This window comes from Barbus barbus, assembly GCF_936440315.1.
Source record: "Barbus barbus genome assembly, chromosome: 33".
Taxonomy (NCBI): Eukaryota; Metazoa; Chordata; class Actinopteri; order Cypriniformes; family Cyprinidae; genus Barbus; species Barbus barbus.
The window spans coordinates 8,454,461-8,477,933 of record NC_136761.1 but is presented as its reverse complement, the minus strand read 5'-3'; the positions used below and the strand labels follow the sequence as shown (position 1 = coordinate 8,477,933).

General features: G+C 37.4%; 1 protein-coding gene across 1 annotated transcript; it reads left to right on the top strand.

Moving 5' to 3' along the window:
• Positions 1-16,869: 16,869 nt before the first annotated feature.
• On the top strand, positions 16,870-17,193 carry LOC306853000 (small integral membrane protein 32-like; the record flags this gene model as incomplete). Its single annotated transcript, XM_079390142.1, has 1 exon — positions 16,870-17,193. The coding sequence occupies one exon, from the start codon at positions 16,870-16,872 to the stop codon at positions 17,191-17,193; it is 324 nt and encodes a 107-aa protein (XP_079246268.1).
• Positions 17,194-23,473: the final 6,280 nt, after the last annotated feature.

Sequence of the window (23,473 nt, the reverse complement as noted above, 5' to 3'; positions counted from 1 at the left end):
AACTTGTCCAGAGTTTTACATTATCAACCCACACATGTTCAGTGACTGCGAGCTGCATTACACGAGGGCAGAAATGTTGGCTATCATGAAAAGTCTATGAACGGCGGCAATACAGGCGTATTTAAGAAGCTGTAAGCAGCACACGCCCACATAAAAGCAACATATTGTATGGATTCTGTGAATGGTGGCCAGGTGCGCCAGAGTTTATGGAGATTAAAAGAAATCTAGCATTAATTCTCATCATGGCCTGTCTTGAAAAATGAAGACAATTTGGCCTAGTGGATAGTGGCCTTGTGGATAGAGAGTTGGACTTGTAACCCGAAGGTTGTGGGTTTGAGTCTCAGGCCCGGAGGGATTGTTGGTGGGGGGAGTGAATAACCAACACTCTCTCCACTCAATACCACGACTGAGGTGAGACCCTTGAGCAAGGCACCGAACCCCCAACTGCTCCCTGGGCGCCACAGCAATGGCTGCCCACTGCTTTGGGTGTATGTTCACAACTGTGTGTACACTTGAATGGGTTAAATGCAGAGCACAAATTCCGAGTATGGGCCACCATACTTGGCCACACACCACTTCCCTTTCCCTTAAAGGTCCCATGATATGCTGTTTTTTGGATGCTTTTATATAGGCCTAAGTGGTCCCTAGTACTGTATCTGAAGTCTCGTTCCCGAAATTCAGCCTTGGTGCAGAATTTCAGCCACTACGAGCCAGTCCCACTGCATATAGCCAAAACCACTGCATATAGTCGCTTTTTAGTGTAAGTTAGATGTAAATTGATTTTATCAGACGATGTTGCGATTATAAATCAGGATTTAAGGAGTATAGTGAGAGCGATTCAGGGTTAACATGTATTATTAATGGGTCGTGTTTACTATTTATACTTGTTTTATGTATGACAACAGAAAATATGTAAATGTGAACAGCTTTATTGGGCATTCGGATGTATTTCAGTATGTGACAGTTCATAGAGTAGAACAGATGTGAAGTGCCAAAAAACAATGCTTCGCTCGTTTGCAATCCATGATGTCTCTCGAGGAAAAAAATTAAAATATTGCGCTCACCTCGCACGGTCGTAGCTCATTTTCTCATGGGTGGGCAAAGCAGAGAAAGGGGAGGTAACCTTTTGGGCCATTTGAGCTTTCCTTTTCTCAAAGGCAAAGCAGGATACCCAGGGCTCGGTTTACACCTATCGCCATTTCTAGCCACTGGGGGACCATAGGCAGGCTAGGGGAACTCATATTAATGTTAAAAAAACTCATAAAGTGAAATTTTCATGCCATGGGACCTTTAACAACCACATGGCAACACCCTAGTGACTATATACAACCTGAATTCTGGAAATGTTGGGACGTTTTTTAAATTAGAATAAAATTAAAACTGAAAGACTTTCAAATGACATCATCCAATATTTTATTTACAATAGAACATAGATAACATAACAAATGAGAAAACTGAGAAATGTTTCTATGAGCTCATTTCAAATTTGATGCCTGCTACAGGTCTCAAAATAGTTGGCACGGGGGAAACAAAGCAAGAAATTTTCAAAAGATTCAGCTGGGAGAACATCTAGCAACTAATTCAGTTAATTTACATCAGGTCTGTAACATAAAAGGGATGTCTTAGAGCAGTGGTTTTCAATCCTGGTCCTGGAGACCCACAGCTCTGCACATTTTGTATGTCTCTCTTATCTGACACACTCGGTGCAGTTCATAGATCTCTCTCCTAACGAGCTGATGATCTGAATCAGGTGTTTAACATAAGGGAGACCAAAATGTACAGAGCGGTGGATCCCCAGGACCAGGATTGAAAATCACTGTCTTAGAGAGGCAAAGTCTCTCAGAAGTAAAGATGGGCAGAGGCTATCCAATCTGTTAAAGAATGCTTAAAAAGACTGTGGAATACTTTAAAAACAACGTTCCTCAACGTCAAATTGCAAAGGCTTTGCAAATCTCATCATCTACAGTGTCTAACATTATCAAAAGGTTCAGAGAAACTGGAAAAATATTTGTGGGTAAGGAACAAAGCCGAAGACCTTTGTTGGATGCCTGTGGTTTTTGGGCCCTCAGACGACACTGCATCACTCATCGGCATGATTCTGTCATTGATATTACTAATGGGCCCAGGAATACTTCCAGAAACCACTGTCGGTAAACACAATCTGCCGTGTCATCTGCAGATGCCAACTAAAGCTCTACCATCCAAAAAAGAAGCCATATTTGAACATGGTCCAGAAGTGTCGTTGTGTCCTGTGGGCCAAGGCTCATTTAAAATGGACTGTTTCAAAGTAGAAAAGTGTTCTATTGTCAAACGAGTCCAAATTTGACATTCTTGTTGGAAATCAGGGACGCCGTGTCCTCCGGGCTAAAGAGGAGGGAGACCTTCCATCGTGTTATCAGCAGTCAGTGCAAAAGTGCATATGGGCAGCTTGCATGTTTTGGAAGGCACTATGAATGCTGAAAGGTATATATAGGTTTTAGAGCAACATATGCTCCCCTCCAGAAGACGTGTATTTCAGCAGGACAATTCAAAACCACATGCGGCAGCTATTACAACAGCATGACTTCATAATAGAAGAGTCCAGGTGCTGAATTGGCCTGCCTGCAGTGCAGATCTTTCAACTATAAAGATCATTTGGCCCATTATTAAATGAAAAATACGTCAAAGTTGACCATAAACTCTTCAGCAGCTGGAAACCTATATCAGGTAAGAATGGGACCAAATTCCAACACCAAAACTCTAGAAACTCATAACCTCATAACTACACACAAATGCCCTAGAAACCACATAATGACGTTAAAAACAACAAGAGCACCTTAGCAACTGCATAGCAACATGCTAAAAACACCCATAGCACCTTAGGAACCACATGGCAACACCCTAAATGACTACAAACAAACAGAGTTGGGGGTAACGCATTACAAGTAACGCGAGTTACATAATCAGATTACTTTTTTCAAGTAATTAGTAAAGTAACACATTACTTTTTAATTTAGAAGGAAATATCTATGTTACGTTTTCAAATTAGTAACACCACTTACTTTGTTTCCCCTTTATTGACTCACAAGTCTCCTGTCCCCATGCTGAGAGAAATCGGAAGTACAGAGACATTGTGTGCGTTGTGTGAACATGATGTTACTATAGTTCTAGATTAAATGTGAACATGCATTAATTCATCTTACTCGCAAAAACACAGATTCAGTATTCATCAAAATGAATTAAAACAGTTAAATGCAAACTCAGAATATGACGCAAACCTGCAATAATTAAATGTTAAATAAGACAAATAACCTTTATGTAATTAATCCCATTTTATTAACCAATGTCTTTGCTGCTGACCTTTGATGATCCAGTTCAGCCATAATAATACGCAAAATTGACTTTAGATAAACTAACATTTGTGCCTGAGGCTTATTCCTTTCACTTTTTGGTGTGAAAGGTCAAGTCAAGTCAAGTCACCTTTATTTATATAGCGCTTTTAAAATGCAAATTGTGTCAAAGCAACTGCACAATATCAAAAAAAGAAAATAATGTGTCAATAAGTTTAAATAGTGTCTTTGCAATCAGGTCGACGATATCTCTGGAAATGAAGCGTCCCCAACTAAGCAAGCCAGAGGCGACAGCGGCAAGGAACCAAAACTCCATCGGTGACAGAATGGAGAAAAAACCTTGGGAGAAACCAGGCTTAGTCGGGGGGCCAGTTCTCCTCTGGCCAAACAAACCAGCAGTTCAGTTCCAAACTGCAACAAGTCAGATTGTAAGGGCTCAGCTGGTTCCAGTGGTCTTTCCCGATGGCTGTCTAAGTGGCGGGGTCCTCAATGGGGATCTGTCTCTGGCGCTCATCCAGGTGTCTGGCCTCCGCCTACGATCAGGGCCACATATGTCATCTCCCGGCGCTGATCCTCCATCTCAGGTGTTCGGTCATCTCAGATCATGTAATGGTTGGATCCAGACTGAAGTTCGGTAATTCCTAGCTACCACGGGATGTTAATCAGAAACGGAGAGACAAGCAGAGACATGATTAGCGTAGCTGCTGTTCCATCTAAGCAAAAATGAATTGTTCAACTCAAGCTAAAGAATAATAATAATGTACGTCTGATCAGATATAACTGCAGTACAAGATTATAAGATGCATTATGTGAATGCTTGGCTAAAGAGATGTGTCTTTAATCTAGATTTAAACAGAGAGAGTGTATCTGAACCCCGAATGTTATCAGGAAGGCTATTCCAGAGTTTGGGAGCCAAATGTGAAAAAGCTCTACCTCCTTTAGTGGACTTTGCTATCCTAGGTACTACCAAAAGTCCAGAGTTTTGCGACCTTAGAGAGCGGGTTGGATTATAGTGTGGTAGAAGACAAGTTAGGTACGCAGGTGCTAAACCATTTAGGGCCTTATAGGCAAGTAATAATAATTTATAAATGATATGGAACTTAATAGGTAGCCAGTGCAGAGACTGTAAAATTGGAGTAATATGATCATATTTTCTTGATCTGGTAAGAACTCTAGCCGCTGCATTTTGGACTATCTGTAGCTTGTTTATTGAAGATGCAGGACAACCACCTAGCAGTGCATTACAATAGTCCAGTCTAGAGGTCATGAATGCATGAATTAGTTTTTCTGCATCAGAAACAGGTAGCATGCTTCGAAGCTTAGCAATGTTCCTGAGATGGAAGAATGCTGTTTTTGTAACATGGGAGATATGATTTTCAAAGGACATTCGAAGGGCTTTTGCATTTGCTAAAAATAGAACTTAAGTTAAAAAAGCAAGCCCTGCCCAGATTTAAAAAGTAATGCAAAAGTAACGTAACACATTACTTTCCATAAAAAGTAACCAAGTAACATAATTAGTTACTTTTTAAGGAGTAAAGCAATATTGTAATACATTACTTTTAAAAGTAATTTTCCCCAACACTGCATACAAATGCCCTAGAAACCGCATAGTGACGTGTTAAAAAACCCCACCCAGAACACCTTAGCAACTGCATGCTAAAAACACCTAAAATATCTTAGCAACTGTATAGCAACATGTTAAAAACACCTAGATCACCATAGCAACTGGACAGCTACTTGTTGGTAAGCACTATGATCAGCCTAGTTGTGTGATGGTTTTGGACAGGCAAAGAGAACCATAACAAAATCTAGTTACGGTTAAAGCTACTCACACAAGCACAGACACAATAAATATGTGTGCGCTCAGAGAACAAACACACACACACACACCCTGTAGTGTGTTTGTGTGTGTACAGGTTTATATATCCTGGTGGGGACTTAAACCTGAATACACATAGACTGATGGAGACTCGTGTCATGGTAGGGACCTAAATTGAGGTCCCCATGGGTGCAAAAGTTTATAAATCATACAGAATGAGTTTTTTATTTTTATTTTTTATGTAAAAGTGCACAAAGTTTCCTGTAAGGAGTAGGTTTAGGTGTAGGGCGATAGAAAATATGGTTTGTATAGTATAAAAACCATTACGCCAATGGATAGTCCCTACAAGGATAGCTGACCAGACAGTGTGTGTGTGTGTGTGTGTGTGTGTGTGTGTGTGTGTGTGTGTGTGCATGCATATGTTCTCTTTCTCTGTGTCCGTCAGGGGTTTGGTGTCCGGCACATGTCGATAGGCTCGCGGGTGTCTCAACCCGCCGCTTCTGCTAATGAAATCTGTCATCTCCAAATCCTCCTCTCACTCCAGTCTATTCCTGTGTGTGTGTTTGTTGAGTCTGTCGGTGGGATTTTCTACTGTTTATATAACGTTGACTTGTGGGTTGTTTCCAGACATTCCGAGGTCCTCTCTCCCATGTAAGATGATAAAGGCAGCAAACTCGCGTGTCGCTCTGTGTCGCATATAAACACACGTCAAGTGAGATCTGACAGTCTTATGGAAATCAGCACGAGGCATTCTGGCCGTACTGAACGACAGGCGTGTGATGAGTCAAATCTGAGACAGACGTGAAGAGGAGGATGAAGACGTCTCAGGAGACTCTGTTAAAGAGTCCAGGTAAAATGGAGATAGTTTGATAAGTGCTGTAAAGAAGCCACAACCTCGTCTGATTCACACTGTGTGTAGAGGTGTGAATATGTAAAACTGATTCATACAGGATTCACTGTTGCAATAATAACTGATCATAAAATTAAACTCAACAAAAGTGTCTGATTTTAGCAGTACAAATCAGAATTTGAAGATCTACATCACCTAAATCCTAAAGAGAGATCCACCAATCAGAGAAGTTTCCATGAAGCATTGCAAAAAACATAATTGAGTTTGATTCAAAAATTTCTATTATACGCTACTGTTCAAAAGTTTGGGTCTTGATTTTATGTTTTTTAAATGTTTTGTCTCTTCTGCTCATGAAGGCTGCATTTATTTGATTAAAAATACAGTAAAAACAGTACTTTAATAACAGTAAACAGTAATTTAATAAATCTTCACTGAATAAAAGCATTAATTTCTTTCAAAAACTTACTGACCCCAAACTTTTCAACCTTATTGTATTTTGTATTTAAATTCCTTTAATTAAATTAAAATTCAATAGTATCATATTGTATTGATGTTGTTGATTTGATTACATCATTCAGACTGCTTTATGGGATAAGTAGCTTCAGATTGTCACATACATTTCAGATCAAATGTTATGATTCATCTGAGATCTGGTTGGAACAGTTCTTGGCTCACAACTATATAATGAATAATTTTCTGAAATCCCTATGGAGAAAATGAATGAGAAAAAAATACTTCCAGAACCAAGGCTGCTGTAAAAGTGGGCGGTCGATGTTGAGCTGTATTGTACATGGGGGAGAGAGAGAGAGAGAGAGAGAGAGAGAGAGATATTCCATACCCTGCCTAGATTGTGTCTGTTTATTTAACAGAGTTATATAAATGAAGTCCTGCTCACTGCCAGCGCTGGTCCACAGTGATCACATTCTTTATTCCCTGATGAATTTATACCAGGCTGAGATCAGTGTGCTGCAGCCATGAAATCAGGCCTGTGTCAGACTGTATGAGACGATTCTGCAAAATTTACAGAGAAAAACACACATATTCTAAATTTTATTATTTTTTACATTTTAATATTTTATGACGAAAATGCATGTCTGAGTGATTTTTAGTGCAGTGCTAGGTGGTTGCTATGGCTCAGGTCCCTCCTTAAATGCAAGTCTATGGCTTTGTTTGAAGCTCAGGCAGCTGACTGGTTTCCTTGCTGCCCTATCAGGCAATGACTTTGCAGGCACACAAAGGTGCCTCCTGAAAATGATTTCAAATAGATTTCATCAAGCTTTGACTGATAACTAAGTGAAAATTTAATTACTACAATATTAATTTATTTCTAAATTAAATCAAAAAATGAAAAAAGATGGAAAAAACATACATTTACAAAACATTTTATTTATTTGTTTTCGTTCATTCTAGCTGAACTGTCATTGAATGGAAAGCACAGGATTGTGGGATATCACACCCAGCTAAAAGGAAACGTTCTGGCAAGGTTCTATTAAAGTTATAAACACATTCTTCTAGTAACATTAATAGAATTTTTAAAGTTATCGGCACTTTAATAATGTTCCCAAAGCATTAGCACAAAAACATTTACATATCATTTAAGCATTTGTTTTTTAAGCATTTATTTTAGGGGGCATTTACAAGATACCGTTTTCGAACTAAAAACTGAAAACTGTTTATTTTTTTGGCCATTCATTTACGCTGATACTCCTTGTAAACCACAAAACTGCAAACTTTTGTCAAAACGACGTCATACTCATGCGTGTTCAGTCTATACACTCTAAAAAAATGCTGGGTTAAATACAACCCAGTGCTGGGTAAAATATGGACAAACCCAGCGGCTGGGTTACTGCTGGTTTGTCCATATTTTACCCAGCGCTGGGTTGTATTTTACCCAGCGCTGGGTTGTATTTAACCCAGCATTTTTTAGAGTGTAGGTATTTGTAGGCATGTAATGTTTCTTTACAAAGTGACGTCACCAACGACTGGCCTGGCAAGCGTTTTTAGTCATTTTCACTGATCTATGTGAATTGGGATCATTTGACAACATTATCATCTGTAGCTTGTTTCTTGTTGAAAAAAATAAACTTTTCCATTTTTAGCACATTGTTGGGCAAGTCATCTAACATTTTTTAACTACTTGTTTTAGAAAACATTCAAAACTTCCCATAATGTTTGCAAAATTATACAATTTAATGTTTTCTTAATGTTTGCATAACCAAGAAAACCATTTCAAAATGTGATGTTATCACTGGAATCCAATGTGGCTTGTTGCCATCTTACCTATATATTCTGCCTGTGGAGACAGCGTTTTTTTAGCTTTTGGAAACACCCTGTCAATTTTTTATTATTGTCTAGCAAGTTAAGATAAGTCTAAAGTAAGTCTAATCACCACATTTTTCTAAATACTTTAATACTTCCATTTAGAGATTATTTAAGTGTCTTATTCTTAATATTTTTCACAAATATACTGTATCAGTAAACCAAAGTCGAAATCCAAAACATCATGTTGTAACTTCCTAAACTGTATGCTAGCCATCAGTTGACGCTAAAGCACTTTTCATAAGCCGCTCTAAGTAAGTACGTCTGTTAAATGCTGTAAATATAATCTGACGTGATCTATTTTAGGGGCTTAACTAATTCCATGGCACACCTCTACATAAATATTTGTTTCCAGGCATTCTCCACTTCACTTCACTTGTGCATTTCTGTCACAATCGCTGTCACAAATTCACACTGTGCTCATAACCTCACGTGGTGATCCAGCCACAAACGGCAGTGGGATGCTAACTTCACAAAGCCTCGAAAAGACCCAGAGCTTGACATGATGCATCGCGGATCTTTGTTAGCGAGCCTCGTGTGGCTGCCGTCCAATGCGTCAGCGGGCCCGTGGCAGGAAGACTTATCTCCCATTACCCCGTGTCTCCCCTGCCGAGAACATGTTCCTGACATCAGCGGGAACGTAGGAGGAAGATTGCGCATCGCCTCTTGTAATGGAGCGCCGTTGTCCTCAAGTGTGATTTTACATCTTTTATGGTTAATTACATGCAGAACCTGCAGGACGAGAGAAGCAAAGGAAAGAATGGGATCTTTTTCTTAACATATATGTGCGAAATTCTAATGCCAGGCCAGATACTAATGAGGGTGAACAAAAGAGATGTTGTTTAGTGGTCTAAAATACTCCCTTACATTTCTTTTCTCTTTCTCACTTACTTCCCTTACATGTCCACTCTATCTCTACAATCATAAAGGCCCTCCAGGTGGAATTTCATAAAGGCGAGCGACTTAGTTTGTCAGCGAGTGGATTAGAGGTAGATTGAATTGGACAGCGCAAGAACAGCAAAATGGGTCAGTGTTGTGGTGGGGGAGGCAGGAAGGTTCCTGGTGGCAAAATGGGCCCTTTAGAGGAAAAGTGTCAGTTGCAAAGCAATTATAATCTCCTTAGCCCACTACAATTACAGCTACGTTCTTCCCTTCCAGCAGATGCAAATACTACCGGAGGATATTTATGCTGAGCTGTGGCTGAGATTTTTGTACTTTCGGCAAAGCGTTCGTGCAAGATGCTTACATGAGGCGACAAAGTCTTCCTAGAGCACATTAACCTGGTCATCTAATGCAGACTGGCATCTTTTCAGGCTGAAAGCGTGACAGTCGTGTGACAGCTTTTTCCCAAATGTTTCCACTTTATTTAAAGGTAAATAATGGAGCCAGTTAGAACCCCAAAACATGTGGCTAGTCGAGAACCTTTTAAGGTTGTTTTGGTTCGTTTTAGGGGGTCTAGAAGTGGTTTGCAAGAATTTTGCCTCAGTGTGATGCTTCAAAACAAACTCAGGACGTACTTTAAAGGGGTCATGAACTGCCTTTTTATTATTTTGTACTGTTCTCTTAGATCCACTTATAATGTTATTAAGATTTTTACATAAAAAACAACATAATTTAGAAGTAATAGGCTATTTTCTGTCCTGTTTTGACCCCCCTCATCAGAACGCTCTGTTTGAATAGGCTGGGCGATTGTAAACTCAGAAGTAAATGCCCACTGCTATGATTGGCTAACAGTTGTCTATGTTTGATAGCCTACATCTTTCACAGATAGACGCTGCTGTGATTTAGGTAAAAAATGCATACATTTTTTTAAAATGCACTGTCGCAGATTCAACAGCATGCACACAATCATGATGCCGCACCCCGTTTTTTATAGCATCAAATAACTAACTAAAAGCAAACTTCTTAGAAAAATGAACACTCGAAAACAAATCCTAAAATGGCCATCTTTGAGAAAAAAAAGAAAATTTTAAGTGTAATTTGTTTTTGTTTTTAGGTTTGGCTTACATCCCATTCGTTTACACGGAGAGGGCGGGGTTTAGGACCTATACTGCAGCCAGCCACCAGATGGCGATCAAAATATTTTAGCTTCACTTTTTACAGGTGAGGCACACATGAGTTGTGTCCCAATTCAAAGGCTACATCGTTAGAAGGGCTCAGACCACACCTTTGGAGGTCGCAAAGGTTGGACCGAGGGTTGTTAAATGGGACGATCTAGCCTACGAAAGACTGTTCCTGTTGGCCTAGCAAATGTGACAGCTACCGTTAAGGATCAACAGTTGCATTTGTACTAGACTTTTTTTTAAGTTATCTTCAACTGCATGAAAAACAAAACAGTGTTCAAAACTTGTCTAAATATGTTGACCTTGGTCCTTTTATGTAAAAACTAAAGTGTACAAACTATATAAAATCACATCTTCATAAAATATATCAACATTTGAATCGCATTATTTTATTTTATTTTATTATTATTTATTTTTTACATTTGTATTATTAGATGCATTTAATTATTCAAATAAAAACGTAATTAAAAATATTTAATAATTATAATTATAAAATTATAACTCAAAAGTGTAATTTTATAAAAGTCTGGTGTGCATTGCATTCTTGGGTAGGCAAGGCCAGGTTGTGTCCATCTATTGTAACTTTCTTTCTCAGCGAAACAAAGGTCGCATTTGGAGGTTGCATTTGAAGGATTCTTCGAATTGGGACAGCCTTCATCTGCAGGATGTTATAAACACACTGCAGTTTTGTTGTCTGCCATTTCTAATGCTTGAGCTCTTTAAAGTCAGGTGGATTCTGATTGGAATTTTTATTCTATATAAGCTGGGAAAATCATTCTGAAAGTGATTCCAACAATATTGTTCCTTTGCATCATCATTATTGCTGTGATGTGTACTTCCCACCCATTCTCATTGAACTAGAATGATTATTAAAACTTTATTGAAGTTACTGTCCTTGGTGTTCTTTACTGCAGCATAAACACTTTTGTGTCTAAATGACATTTTATGGTTGTGTCCAATCGGCCCGTCTGTTCACTTTAGAGGGGTCACCCAACCAATGTGACTCTGTCCTGATTGCTCCGTTCAACCCCATGTGTGCGATGCTAATTCAAGACAGGTGCTGATGAATATTGATGAGCTGTTTAACCTCTGGGCTTTGATATGATGTTCTTCAGTGGTGATTACCACAAGGAGGGCGTGTCCTCAGGTTTTAAAACACATTAATATTAATGAGCTTGACAGTCTTCAGCACTAAACGATGTTTACACTTCAAGAAGCTGATGTCTTCATTGAGAGGTTTGTATAGTTGAACGTCACACAGCAGTGCTAACTTGTTAAAGGGGTCATTGGATGCAAAATTCACTTTACAAGTTGTTTGAACATAAATGTGTGTTGGAAGTGTGCGTACACATCCATCCTATAATGCTAAAAATCCACCCAGTGTTTTTTTTTTTTAAATACCTATTTTAAAATCCCCTTTCTCAAATCAGGCTGTTCTGAGACTCCTGTCGATAGTTGATTGACAAGGCCGTCTTACCTTAGACCTGCCCTGAGTGAGTTGAGAGCTGTCCGCTCCGTTGCAGGGGAAGACAAGATGTCTCCGATTGAGGAGTTTTGTTATTGGATGTAATAATGAACATAGCAGTCATCATTAACTCCCAACATCTGAGCTGCTGAAGATGCAGAGGATTAACATTACTTTCGTCTTGAAGGGAATGCGCTGTAGCAAATTAGCTCAAAGTGAGATGAACATAATCATAACGGGTTGTTATCAATTATATATTCATCTTCAGGAATTAACTGTGGCATTAATAGTATAATAAAATTATTTGTTCGTCTGCAGTATGGACAGTTTTAATCGTCTATTGACTCTAAGGAAAATTATTTATCTGGCCACGAAAAATAATTTCCTCGCTAGTACATCGCTCATAGAGCATGTAACAAAACCTAAACGTTAAAGTGACCTCTTTCTGTTAGTAGCAGACACAGACAACCAAGCGTGAATATATATGGATGTTTATTAAACTACACTACGAGGGATCATGTAACATCGAACTAGACATAAAGATACACACATTAAACATAGATGCCAATGCAAGGAAGGCATGGAGAGACAGAGAGAGAGAGAGAGAGAGAGAGGGAGAGAGAGCGAGAGAGCGCTCGTGTGCAAGAGAGTAGAACGTAATGGCAGGATTTACACATCAGCTAAACACAACCTGTTAGAACCATCAGAGAATCACATCACCTTAATTAAAAGGGGTCGAAGCCTAGAAGCGCATCTAAATAGTTAACAAGCAGTTACTTGTATATTGGTTTTGTTGGTGCTGAGTAAAGTGTCCTGCTGCATGTATAATGCATAGATTCTTGATGAATTCCTTTAGGAGTGAAAGCTTAATTTCAGCCACAGGTTGATTGGTCCGAAGTGAATTGCCAAAGTTACTGAACTTAAAACTGCCAGAAGCTTGGACTCCCCCCGAAAGGGGAGTTGCGAGATTTCCAAGGTGATATGTGTGTCTCCAGGGCACCGAAAGTAAAGAGAAGAAGCGTGCCTTTTGGGCGTGGGAGAAATTTTATCTGGTTTCCCTGTAACACCCATTTTGGTTAGTTTGACCAATAGCAAGACACATAGTTTCAGGGGGAAAGTGTTTCTTTGTCCCACTTGACACCTCATTTGCATGTTTTATGATTGTTCTGGCAAATCGGTGTAAATTTTCCCACAGTACAGTAAAAATAGTATGATGCATTTCACGATCCACATAGTGTACATCATTGTTTGAGAAATAAAGAGCAGATCATTTTGATATCAAGAAAGAGACATCTAAAAGATATTAAACCAGAGATACATTCATGCACCTGCATATGAGTATTTAGAGCAGGGGTCACCACACTCGGTCCTGGAGGGCCGTGTCCTGCAGAGTTTAGCTCCAACTTGCCTCAACACACCTGCCTTGAAGTGTCAAGTATATCAAGCAAAACCTTGATTAGCTGGTTCGGGTGTGTTTGGTTAGGGTTGGAGCTAAACTCTGCAGGACACCGGTCCTCCAGGACCGAGTGTGGCGACCCCTGGTTTAAAGCTTACTAATACAAATAACGAGTGGTCAGTAGGCTAAAATAATAAGGAAACATCCAAACAACACATGCATATACCAGATACCTTTGTAACTGATTAATTATGGTCTAAATAAAGAAAATATCTCTATGTGTGTGTGTGTGTGTGTGTGTGTGTGTGTGTGTGTGTTATGTATCTTGTAATCATGGGGGGTAGTCCACTGGTCAGCCAGGCCTGGTACTGAGGGTCATTTAGTTCTCTTTGGAATTTGTTTGAAGTCGGATGGAGAGAAAAGATAGTCAATTCTGTTTAGCATCTTTTTGACAGTGGGGGGACAACCATTGGCAATTTAGCACCCATATGAATGTGGGGACAAGTCTGTGAATTAAATGCAAATGTCAAAAGGCTAAAAGGGGACTCTTAAGACATAAAGTCCCAACAACCATCAAGGATCATAAGCAGATGCTACAGCGCTGATCATGATCTGCCTACATGTGACTATATATGACGTGGAGATTATACTGGCACATTATGTAGAGCAAGGATGGGCAACTTCGGTCCTGGAGGGCCGGTGTCCTGCATAGTTTAGCTCCAACCCTAATCAAACACTGATGTAGAGTATTCCAGGTTTATTTAAAACTGAGGAGAAAGTAAAAGATTTCAAATCCACAGGACTCTATTGTAAGACTCCATTGTCTCATCAGGTTTTAATGAAAAACTAGATTTTTACAATTTCTGAGAAATATCTGAGGGGTATTTGTGCTGTAATGGTGATGATTACTTGGTGCCTTAACCCAGTATCTCTGAAATGTATGTAATTTCACTGTAAAAGCAAATATAGTAATTTCAATGACTGTAAAAATGTTATGGTAAAAAAACTGTTGACTGGTTAACAGTATAACTATGGTTTGCTGTTGTCAGAAAACAAGAAAAAGAAAACAAAATCCCTCATGAAATAAATGTTTCTTAGTTTTTTGGGTTGCACTTTATTTTAAGGTGTCCTTGTTACAGTGTACTATACATTTAAGTACTGAGTAATATGAATTAACTACATGTACTTAGGTTAGGGTTAGGATTAGGGTTGGTTTAGGGTTGTTTGCATCTAATTATGCATGCATGCTTAATTGTAATTATAATAGTACGTACATGTAACTTGTAACAATGACACCTTAAAATAAAGTGTTACCATTTTTTTTTTTTTTACATAAGTTATGGGTTTTATGTTACATCTTATGTTACTGAATTAATGACGATAACCATAAAGTTTTATATTTTAATTCTGACAATATAGGGAAGTCCACATCAAGGCTAGGGGGAAGGATATTGTTGGAATAATTTTCTTTTTCTTTTTTCTCCAGCTGATGAACAATAAAAACATTGACAGCCAATCAGAATCCACCAACTTTAAAGAGCTCAAGCATTTAAAGCAGCAGAGAGATGCGAGGGCGCTTATAACAAACAGAACGTTATAGACCTTTATATAGCCTACCGTTATCGACCTTCAGAGAAACCGTCTTTAAAATTTTGTCTTTTAACTTCCGTTTTTGCGGTAGCTCTACAGTAGGCCTACCATACATAAGGTCTATGGCGTGTTGGCTTGGACGCTAATATAGCTAATTATCGTATAGATATCGTTATCGTTCTAAGTGTGAACTGGCCTTCACTAAAAACTCCTTAATGACATCAGCTTCTCAAATGGTCCCTTTAAATGGCTGGTTCACCTGATAGGCTGCATGTTTCTCTCTCTCTCCCGGTAAAACCTCTCTGAGACATTCCGCACCCTCCTGAAACTCTTCCACTCACTTTGTCTCAAATTGAAGAGTCTGTCTGAGGAGAGAGAGGGAGAGAGGCATAAGCGCGTCTCCATCTCCACTGCGCACAGAGAACCGCTCGTATTTCTATGTTTCTTTTATTTGTTCGTAAATACTCTTCCTCTCCAGCCGAACAGGATCGATCGACCCCAGTTACCTTAGGTCGCGGATGACGGATGTGCGTGTGGAGAGCCACTTTCCCTGGATATAAACATGCGACGGGATGTTGGTTAGACGGGCGCCGGTCCAAACCATGGAAACCTGTCGGAAAGGAGTGATTCTGTGTGTGCGTGGATACTGAGACCCGTCATGCGCTGTTATTGACCTTCACTGCGCGTTTATTTGGAGACATTTGAATCCGTCGGTGTGATTGGAGAGGTCTTCTCTCTCCGCTAACGCATAAATCTATGGAAAAGCACACAGTGGGACATGGATATAGACTGATTGAGCCATCTATGGATATAGTGCCGATGATAAGAGCCCCTGTCTGAAGTGTGTTGGAGGTCTGGTGGTCTTGGGGAGTTCGTGGAATGCGAACGCAACGACGCGCCGCGTCCTCCTCGCCCTGCTGTCCGCGGCGCACAGACGGTAAGCGAAACCCTGAAAGCTCTGAAATAACGCGCAACAGACACAGAGCGCGCATCTTAGGCACTTTCAGTGAATTACAATGTTTTTATTGCAGAGCTCATGCGCGCAATGGTGTATAAAGTTACATGTAGAGGACACCGGGGTTAGATGTCACATCTTTCATTCCACTGAAAAGACTGTTAGGTTTATTTTTATGAAAGATCATAAGTCTTGAGCACAAAAAAAAAAAAAATTAAATATAAACGTTGTTGTCTGGATAAAAGATACGGTTCACTGAACACACGTTGAACATATTGTCACATGATATGGGGTAAGTTGTCACAATAAGAAGCTGGCGTTTACTGATACTTGATTGAGAAGAATATTTTTAAACAAAAAAGTAACAAAAAAGCAAAACAAGTATGTATTTAAAATGCATTACATTAAATATAATGGATTTTCAGTAATGAAAATTAATCAGCAAAACTATATATAACCTGCTTTGTATGTAAAATACTCTTGTCCTGAAAACAGGTTCAACACTTTAGTTCAAGTCTACCTTCATTATATAGTGAATTTTGTGTTAATTAGTGACTCGTGTCTTGATTTATGTCAGTGTGGTTTTAATTAGTCAAAAAAAAATGTGCCTTATGAAATTAAATTCACAAAACAGCAGTAAAATAAAAGTAAATAACTTGCCCCAGCCTGCCTTGTATGTAGAATACTCTGGTCCTGAGAACACATTCAATGTTTCAGTTCAAATATATCTTCATTATATAGTGAGGTTTGTCTTAATTATTTGTCAGTGTGGTTTTAATGTGTTCAGTTGTTCACCCAACAGACATAATAATCATATGATGATATTGGGTTTGTAATTTAGAGAAGAAAAGTCTCTAAAAAGACTATTAGGGGAAAACCAACACACAAAACTACAATACAGACCCCGTGACAACTAGCCCCAATGTCATTTATACATGATATAATGCAATGTACATAAGAAATATAAAGACAATACTTAAAAAACAGCTTTTCCAATATATGTAGTGCATTATAATGCTTAAAGTGTACAGAATAACTATAATAATAACTGTGTGTATTGGTCTGCTTCAGTCTAGATTCATCATGCTGAGGCAGATGCTGTTGAACTCCACGGCAGCGGCACGAGACTTCGATCTGATGAGCAACACACACATACCGGAGCCTCTGAACGTGTCCCATGGGCCCGTGAGCGTGTCGGCCCTCCTGAAGCCCACGGGCCGCGGGAGCGCCCTGCGAGAGGGGGAGCCCTACAAACCGGACCTGGCCACGTATGTGGTGATGTGCCTGGTGCTCTTCCTGCTGGTCCTCCTCATCGTGTTCTTCATCAACTGTCAGCTGAGGAACTCGTTCTTCGCCTCCATGCCTTACGACCGCTCACTGCGAGAGGCCCGCAGCTCCTACAAATGACCCGTTTGAGCCCCGACTTAGATGCAAACTGGTTTGGAAAAGAGATTGATCCCGAACTCACCCGTGTGATCGATTTGTCTGTATATAATGACTGTTTTGTACTTCTGCACGACCTTTTCTGTCCATATATGGTTTATCACGAGTCGTGTGCGTTATGTAAGAGATTATTTTCTTGTACAATGTTAAACCATGATTAAATCTCACATTCATGACCGTCTGTGTCTGGAAAATGTGCTGATATTGATCACGGTTAATAGGATGAGGTTGTGATGAGAAGAAGCAAACATGCAGATCATCTCAGCTCTGCCGCTTTTTAATTGAGGTACGGCCTGGCGGTTAAAGAAATCGTGTCTTCATCCTGAGTTATATGAAGAACCTGTAAATCTGTTATTTAATATTATTTATATACAATTTTTATTTTGAATAAGCTTTTATTTTTATATTTTTTTGAATAAGCTTTTATTTTTATATTTTCAGATTTTACTTTGTTTTTGTAGTATGTGCTTTTCTCCTTTTTATTTTTTATTATTTTTTTAGATATATTTCAATTTAGCTTTATTTTCATTTCAGTTTTAGTTTTAGTAATTTTAGTTCTTCTTTTTAAACTTCTTTTATTTCCAAGGCAAAATTTCTGAACTTCATTATTCAAGTGTTATTTATGCACTATTTTATTAGTATTTTAGATCTTTTATTTTTACATTTTCAGTTTTAATTTTAAGTTTAGTCTTTTTTGCGCTTTTGTTAATTAGTTATGTCGTTGTTTATTTTTATAGTATTTATTAATATTTTTAATAAGCTTTTATTTATTTTTCTATTTAAAAAAAACATTTTAGTCATATTTATTTGTTATTAAATATATTATTTATTAATGGTTTCAATAAGCTTTTATTTGTATATTTTCTGATTTAATTTTAGTTTTAGTTTTAATACATTTGTTGTCTTTCTCTTTTTTTTTTTTTTTTCTTTTTTTTTACTTATTTCAGTTGGTTTCCAAGGCAACATTTCCAATCTTCATTATTTTAGTATTATTTAGATACTATTATAGTATTAATTAATATTTGAAAGCTTTTACTTTTATGTTTTCAGTTTTAATTTAATTGAGTTTTAGTAATTTTGTTTGTGCTTTTGTTAATCAGTTTTTTATAGTATTTATTAATATTTTTGATAAGCTTTTATTTTGTATATTTTTAGTTTACATTTTAATTTTATTTTTAATAATTTTGTTGTCATTTTTATTCATTTTTAAAAATGATAATTTGTATTAATAATTTAAATAAGCTTTTATTTTTAGATTTTTGGTTTCATTTTAATTTTAGCAGTTTATATACTTTTGTCATTTTTATAATTTTTTTACAATTATAAAGTTTTATTTCTATTCAGCTTTATCTATTTTTTTAGTATTAGTAATTTTAATAGATCAACTTATTTTATTTCCAGAAGTTTTCATCTAAAAATTCCATCTTAATTTCAATTATTATTTAATAACGAAGATTTTTAATAGCCTTAGTTAACAATAACAACACTGGTTTGAGCATTTTTCCACTGAAGAAAGTAAGTCATTTGGGTGAGTAAATGATGCCAGGATTTTAAGTTTAGGGCTGTATTGTTCCTTTAAAGATCTGAGCTAAAGGTTTGAGGTTCAAATCCTCTGAAACATCATTATTGTGTCCTGTGAGACACAGCAGCTAAATGAGTCCAGCAGTAGTTAGTCTGACTTCCACCCAGCTGAGCCCGAATCATCTATCGATGTTTGTCTGACAGTTATTTTATTCTCCAGAAGTTACGTAAGACACCAGCACCAGCGTAGATACGAATCAGGTGCGACTCGATAAGACAGACCTATAATTTGAAACCAAGACAAATGGATGTGTCTCTTTCCTCAAGAGCCTTTCCAAGCAGAAACTGAGAGAAACCAATGGCCATGACTCAAATATCCAACTGTTTTGAGGTATAAGATACAGTTCTAAAAAAAAACCACAGATTCTGATCAGTGTGTGTGTGCATGTTTATGTGGTTTATGAGGACACAAATTTGTATAATGACATGGGTATGACAGAGGTATTACAATCTGAAGGTGGTTTATGAGGACACTGCCTATGTCCCCGTAATTCAAAAGGCTTAAAAACATACTAAATGGTGTTTTTTTGAAAATCTAAAAATGCACAAAGTCTCCTGTGAGGGCTAGGTTTAGGTGTAGGGTTGGTGTAGGGCAATAGCACACACAGTTTGTTCAGTATAAAAACCATTACGCCTATGGAGAGTCCCCATAAACCACAAAAACCAACATGTGTGTGTGTGTGTGTGTGTGTGAGAGAGAGAGAGAGTGTCTGACCTAGCTACACTTTTGAGGACAACTTTGCTGAAAATGTCCCCAGAACATCTAAAGGGAACTTTCAAAGGGCCTGTTTTTATAAAGAGCAGTTGAGAGAAAGCGCTTTCCCTTCAGAAAGAAAAGCTTCATTCTCCTCAGGAGCTCACACTAAATAGCACATGAGCTGTTTGTTATATATTTAATGTGCAATTTTGCAATATTAATCCTGTTACCTGGTTTATCTAGGTCTCGTTTTCTAGCAATAAACATTAAATAAATTAAATTTAGAATGGTTACAGAATACAAGGAACAGCATTGAAGATTCGTCTTGAATTAAACAAGCACTCAGTGGATTTATACTTTAGAAGAAAGAGAAAGAAAAATTTGTTTAATGAATCACATCAACACAAAATTAGTTTTAATTATTTGTTTAAAAATTATTTAAAAGATTTTTCCCTGTTTAAATAATTTTAATTGAAATTAATATATATTATTACTATTATTGATATAAATATATATATATATATATATATATATATATATATATATAGTGAAATATATCACTATTTAAAATAACTGTTTTCTATTGTAATATATTTTAAAATGTAATTTATTCCTGTGATGCAAAGCTGAATTTTCAGCATCATTACGCCAGCCTTCAGATCCATCAGAAACCATATGTTGATTTGCCATTTTCTTACTATTATCAATGTTGAAGACAGTTGTGCTGCTTCATATACATTTTTTCAGGATTATTTGATATATAGAAAGTTAAAAAAAAACATTTATTTGGAATAGAAATCTTTTGTAACTAAATAACTGTTTTACATTCACTTATGATTAATTTAATGGATACACACACACACATAGACCCCAAGCTTGTTTATTATTATTAATCTGATTTTAATAATTGGATACAGTTGAATTTGATGTGTTCAAAACAAGCTACTGTTTATGCAGCATTAATTATTTCTGAGTTCATTTGACCAATTCAGTATTTCCCATTGGCTATTTCTGCTTTTAAAAACAAAGCAATTGTACACCAGTTTGTACTGTATTCAGCATCATAAACACTCTTTGTTTCGCTGTTCTCAACAGAGAAACTTCTTCCTAACGAGACGAATATTTCTAAAATGTATGGTGTTAGTCTGGGGGTTAATCTGCAGTCATAAAGACAATAGAAATGTCTGTGTGTGAAAAGCCCTGCATGACAGAGAATGTCCTCATTACTTCACAACAAACCATCATTACCATACATTCTGTCAGTCCGGGCCCTTCAGTGTCACAGGCCCCTGATAATTCCTTGGGCTTTTTTGGTGGAATTTTGACGAGAGTTTGGGTAAATTAGAGTGTGTGCAGTAGATGATAATGACTCTGGGTTGGCTTAAGTCAGCATATCCACAAAGAAACACACCGTGACTGACTGACTGAGGACAATATCAGACTGATTTCTGCAGAGCTGGAGGAAATATTCTGCATTCGCTTAAAGAGAGAAATGGATGCACAGACTATCTGCAAAGAGCATTTCTTTTATTTTTTTGTCTCTTTATGACACACACCCGTAACCGTCCGAGGCCTGTTAATTACACACACCGCTGAATAACACTGATTTAGTCAACTGTCAGCAGCTTCTCTCCGGTGTTCCTGAAGTCTGCCATTAAAGTTAATGACATTGGGAAGATGAGCAAAATGAAACGGCTCTTAATGTGCCTTAACCAGCATGAATTCATCAGGATCCGTTCTGCTTTTACCTGCTAATGGGACAAATCAGAAACCAGTAGGCAAGTCTAAATGAAGTTTTCCTGCCTTTAAAACCACATGAATGTGCTTTGAAACACACAAACACGCAGCGGAGGACCGTCTGCTTACCACCAGGTGGCGCGCTTCGCTTAGAAATAAAATAAAGGTTAGCGAGCAAGAAATCTAATTTTTATTTTATTTTAGAACGTAATAGAAACTGCTAAATTACATTACATGCATGCACTATATGTCAGGAGAAAGAAAAATAAACAGAAAAATAAATTAATTATAATTTGTAATTAAAAAGTTATTAATTAATTTATACAGTTTTAAATTTAAATGTACTCTTCTGTACATAATATTTACCCCTTCCCCCAATCAGATTTTTATTTCTTATAGGCCTAATGTATAAAAACAAGAATTACCGTTTTCTAAGAAATATCAGGAATATATGACATAAATAGCCATAACCTTTTCACGTAAGTTTGTTCTTTCAATAGTAAAACTGCCTCCACTTTGAAAAACACGGTCATTCTAGCCGCCACGCTATTTGTGGTGCGCGCATATACTAGGCTTTGCAGTAATAGCGTGTAAAAACTCAGATCAAAGGAAAAGCGATCTCTGGCATTCATTTATTAAACCAGTTTCTCTGTCAATAATGAATTAATAAATGAATGAATGAACGAATAAATAAATACATTTTAAATAATACAAATGTTTAAAAAACGGTCTGATAAAATGAAAATGACTTCAAATGTTCAGTAATATTAAATGTAGAATTTCCGAATAATATGAAAATAACTGATGAGAAATAACAAAATAAAAACTTGCATATAACCATATTTATCTGTAAAGTCACATAGTTATAAAAAGAAAACTCCCTGTTTCAGAAGGGAAAAAAAGTTCCCACAAAAAAAAGTTTCACTTTTGATTAACAGTACACCACTCCAGAATAATTTGCCCTCAGGATTGACTGATTTTCTATTACACAATAAAAGCCCTCATATATGACCAGTTTTGTCTTTGATTTTAGGTAGCTCTAAAAAGGAAACTCCCTCTTTCCACAAAACAATTTCAATTAAGATTAATAGTGCTCTACCCCAGTGTGTCACTCAGCCAGTTTCAAGACGATCTGATGTTGCATTACATAATAAAAGCCCTCCAAATCTCATGTTCTACCTGTCCTGCCTGTGATTTTGGATAGCTCTAAAAAGTAAACTCCCTGTTTCCACAGACCAGTTTCAATTCAGATTAATAGTGCTCTACCCCAGTGTGGCATTCAATCAGTTTCAAGACGATCTGATGTTGTATTACTAAATAAAAGCCCTCCAAAAATTCAAGACCAGTTTTGTAAATTTTGAATAGCTCTAAAAAGGAAACTGCCTGTTTCCACAGACTGGTTTCAATTCAGATTAATAGTCCACTACCACAGGGTGTCACTCACCCGATTTCAGGACGTTCTGATGTTGCATTACATAATAAAAGCTCCAAATAGTATTTTGTCTGTCAACTCTGATTGGTATAAAATGAAACTCCCTGTTTCCACAGACCACTTTCACTTCGGAGTGAGAGTACACCTGCTCAGAGAGTCACTCACACAGTGCCAGGACTATTTTATGTATAATTCCAAAATAAAAGCCCCTAAGAGCTCATATTTAAGATGCTTTGTCTACACTCTAAAAAAAATGCTGGTTTAAATACAACCCAGTGCTGGATTACTGGACAGAACACATGCTTGGATGTTTTCAACCAACAACTGGGTTAAATGTTTAACCCAACCTTCTGGTCAGGAACCCAACTGCTGGGTCTAAACAACCCAATCGCCGGATTCGTCCATATTTTACCCAGCGCTGGGTTATATTTAACTGATTGACTGATTGTATATCACCTCAGAATATCACTCACACAATGTCAGGACTTTCTAATGATTCGGATAAGTAGAAAAGAGTACCTCCTTGTTTACACAGACTACATTCACATCAGATTGATAGTATGACTTCTCATAGTATCATTTACACTACTTTAGGACTGTGTAGACAAAACAGTGCATATAAAAGTTTTTCTTATTTTGGAATTCAACATCAGAAAGTCCTGAAATGGTGTAAGTGACAATGTGAGAAAGTATACTGTTAATCTGAGGGGAAACTAGTCTATGGAAATCAGAAGTTTCTTTTTTATACCAATCTGAAATCACAGACAAACCCGAATTTATTAGATTTTTTGGAAGGC